At 51.7% G+C, this 3550-nt stretch overlaps 1 protein-coding gene across 1 annotated transcript; it reads right to left on the reverse strand.

Moving 5' to 3' along the window:
• Window positions 1–559: 559 nt before the first annotated feature.
• Window positions 560–3141, reverse strand: LOC108104731 (larval serum protein 1 gamma chain). The gene is made up of 2 exons (XM_017210968.2): window positions 2870–3141; window positions 560–2798 (listed from the first exon to the last, which is right to left on the reverse strand). The coding sequence occupies exons 1-2, from the start codon at window positions 3074–3076 to the stop codon at window positions 687–689; spliced, it is 2319 nt and encodes a 772-aa protein (XP_017066457.1). The 5' UTR covers window positions 3077–3141; the 3' UTR covers window positions 560–686.
• Between the last annotated feature and the right edge of the window lie 409 nt (window positions 3142–3550).

Consider the following 3550-nt stretch of genomic DNA (forward strand, 5'->3'; position numbering starts at 1 on the left):
AGAATAAGGACCAAGTGCGGAGACGGGAGAGAGGATTCAGGACTCAGGACTCGTTTCGGGCTTAGCTGGCGTTGAAAGTTTAACGAACCTTTGGCGTTTCCTGCCCAATGACATCGCCCCTCTGCCATCTCCACCGCTCCTGGCCAGGGTCTAGCGTTTTATTACACTTTTTCTTTCCTTCCTTCGAGCGAAAAAAAAGGCAGCTCCAGCAGCGTCCAGTTTTCGGTTTCATTTCGATTTGTCTTAACCCATGTTTGGCCCAAAGCACTTTTACTCTGTTCAGTAGACGCAGCTAATAATGCCTCAGAAATTATATTTAAAGTTTACTAAAGCAGTAGTTAATCTTTCCGGCTCTTATAGGTCCCAAGATCTCGCTCATACGGACAGACAGACATGCTACTTCTGATCAAGGGAGTCGTTGCAAGGAACTTTTAAACGAAAGAAACAAAGACAACGTGGTTATCAATCAGCGGAGTATCGAAATCTGATGATTATTCCACCCATCTCCTAGTTACTCTTTTAAAGATGAAAAGGTTTTGAAAATAAAACTATATTCGACTTAATTATTTATTATTTCTTTATTGTTTTCAATTCGTTTTGATATTTTTTTGGTATGGTTTTTTTTGCCTGGGGCATTGCAAGTGACTAAAGTTAAGGGGAGGGTTAAGAACTAGATCCAGAGCTGCTTAGTATTCGATGGAGTAGTCGAAGGTGCCGAAGTGTTCGTACTTCTTCTCGAAGTACTTGGCGAAGGTGTCGACGTAGTAGACCTTAACGTCCTTGAAGAAGCCGTTGGGCACGAAGAAGTCGTACTCATCGATCTGGCGGTCGAAGGGATAGCCGAAGGGCTTGGAGTCCACAAACCGGGTGCCAGAGCCAACTCCCGAGGAGTAGGTGTAGTCGAAGTTGGAGAACTGCTCGTATTCCTCGGCGAAGGGCGAGACGAAGAAGTAGAACTGCATGGGCATACCCTGCTCCCATCCCTTGGGCAGCACCAGGCGGTCGGGGAAGGCGTTGTGGGGCTCGCTGATCTCCAGGGGGAAGTCGTACTTGCCCTCGCTGGCCAACATCACGTACTTGTACAGTTCGGTGTAGGTGATCCTGTCCTCGGCGGTCCAGCTGAACTCCTTGGAGCTGCGCTTGATGGTGTTGGTTCCGGCAACGAAGGGGTACACGAAGCTGTCGATCTGGACGAAGTTCTTGCGGTTGTAGTCCAGAGGGATCACACGGCCGAACTCGTCGAACTTGGGGCCCAGGAAGACGCGGACGACTCCCTTCTGCACCTTGGTGGACTCGATGGTGAACTCGAAGTTGAAGGGCTTGTGGTTGAGGCGGGCCTGACGGGCCAACAGGGTCTTGTCCCACACGAACTGTCCGTCGACGAAGGTCATCTTGTCGTTGAGCAGGTTGGTCACATCGAAGTCAACGATGTCGTAGTAGGTGACCAGCTTGCTGACGGTCACATCCTTGATGGTGATGCCCTCGTAGAAGAGGTCCTTCTGGGTGTACGGCTTCAGGTAGTACTTGAAGGTGTAGAACACATCGGTGAACTTCTTGTAGAAGGTGTAGAAGAAGGGATCGCGCAGCATGGTCTCGAAGTTCAGGAACAAGTTGGGGAAGACCTCCATGTCGGTGTAGTCCACATCGGCGAAGTACATATGGGCCAGCATGTAGTAGTAGTTGAAGAAGTACTTGTCGTAGGTGTCAGCGTTGCCCTGCAGGTAGTTGCCGATGAACTTGACGGCCTCAGGCTTGTGGAGGTCGAACACCTGACCGTCGGCGGTCTTGTAGAATCCGGACTCGAGGGACTTGTAGACGCGGCTGAAGAAGTTCTGGATCTGGTTGTACATCTCGAAGTTGCCGTAGGTGTAGAAGTCGTAGTAGTTCTTGCGGTAGCTGTAGCCGATGCCATTGTAGTAGATCAGCTGGGGATCGTAGCCGTACTCGATCTGCTTGTACCAGAAGAACTCGGGGATCTCGCCGAAGCCGTTGGCCAGACGCTCCTGGTAGTAACGGGCAAGGATCTGCTGGACGTTGTAGATCCAGAACTCGCCGCGACGGTCCTTGTCCAAACCGAACTCCTTGCCGTTCAGGAAGAAGGCGTAGTCCATGTTCAGGTAGTACCAGTAGGCGTTCCAGCCCAGATCCTCGGTGAAGTAGCTCATCTTGGTCTCATCGTTGAAGAAGGCGATGTCGCGGGTGTAGTCCACGGGCATGTAGAACTTCTTCAGGCCCTTGACAGCATCGACGTACTTGGGGTTGTTCACGAACTGGTCGAAGTTCTCGCGCAGGAAGTACTTGTCCTCGACGTACCACTCCTGGTCCAGACCCATCATTTTGTACCACTGCCATGTCTTCCAGTCCTTGGTGTAGAAGTAGGAGTTTGTGGTGAAGTCGCTGTAGTCCTTGTACAGGATGTCGTTGTACTCCTTCTCGTACATGATCAACTTGCTGAACACCTCATAGTCGAACTTCTCGGCGGCGTAGACGAACTTGCTGTTCAAGAAGTACTGGGGGAAGATTTCGTAGATCTGGGGAAGGATCAGGCCCTCGAATTCGGGCTTGTGGATGACGGCCAGGGTCAGGGCGTAGACGAACATGCCTTCGTTCACGTGCATACGGGCCCAGGCGACGTTGCGCACGAAGGTCTCCCAGTCCTTGGCGTAGTAGAAGAAGTTGAACAGACCGTAGGCCTGTTTGTAGTGGGTCTTGACCAGAGCTCCGAAGAACTCTCCCTTGGGCAGCAGGGCTCCCAGCTTGTAGGATTCCCAGAATTTCTCCATGTAGAAATCGAAAGTCTGGAAGCAAGGAGGCGAAGACACCACACATGGTATGAGGTATTTCTGAAAGGATATGGGGGGGAACTCACCTCGTACTGAGCCTTGTCGACGATCAGCTGCTGGCCCATCTTGATCCACTCCTCGAACATCAGGGGATCGTCGATGCCGTAGACGATTTCGAAAAGGAACTTCTGCTTCTCGAGGAAGTTCTTGTCGGCGATCTTCACCTTCTGGGTGGGCACGCTGAAAGCGGCCACACAGCCCACAAGGGCCAGTATCACGAGGGTAACCTTCATCCTTGGTCCTTTCGTTCCTGCTTCTTGGTTCTTCTACTGCTCCGGCTTAGGTTCGCTCAACGACCAACACCTAAAGTCTGTTGTCTTCACTGCATCCAACCTGTGGCTTTTATACCCCCGGCCAGGGCCTTGCATTGCACCATATCAGCGGCAGACTCTGCTCCATCAGCATAGGTCGTCGCATAGGTCCCATCCCGGCTCAAAATAGCCTCGCCTCCTTATCTTCGGATGCTGTCATCCAAGTTCGGTCGCTTCTGTTTCTGTTTCTGTTTCTGCAGTCCAGCCCCAAGCCAGGTGGTGATAAGATAAGGCCCACGACCAAGACGCTCGCCTCCAACGTGTTCCTGTTGTGTAATTGCCGATCGTTAAGAATTGGCAATTGGCGACGGTGACTGTCGCTTTTTCGCTGCACCGCGATAATATTTTGGGGCATTGCTGCCGCTTTGAACTGTCCCTTGGGCTGGACTGAGGCCA

This window comes from Drosophila eugracilis, unplaced genomic scaffold (assembly GCF_018153835.1).
Source record: "Drosophila eugracilis isolate 14026-0451.02 unplaced genomic scaffold, ASM1815383v1 contig_2088, whole genome shotgun sequence".
NCBI lineage: Eukaryota > Metazoa > Arthropoda > Insecta > Diptera > Drosophilidae > Drosophila > Drosophila eugracilis.

What these genes read in the sequence shown, in the direction of transcription:
- LOC108104731 (XM_017210968.2), bottom strand. Translation starts at nt 3,076, where the DNA reads ATGAAGGTTACCCTCGTGATACTGGCCCTTGTGGGCTGTGTGGCCGCT. An exon ending in TCGACAAGGCTCAGTACGAG is followed by an intron (nt 2,799 to 2,869) that starts GTGAGTTCCCCC and finishes CCTTGCTTCCAG; the next exon opens with ACTTTCGATTTCTACATGGA.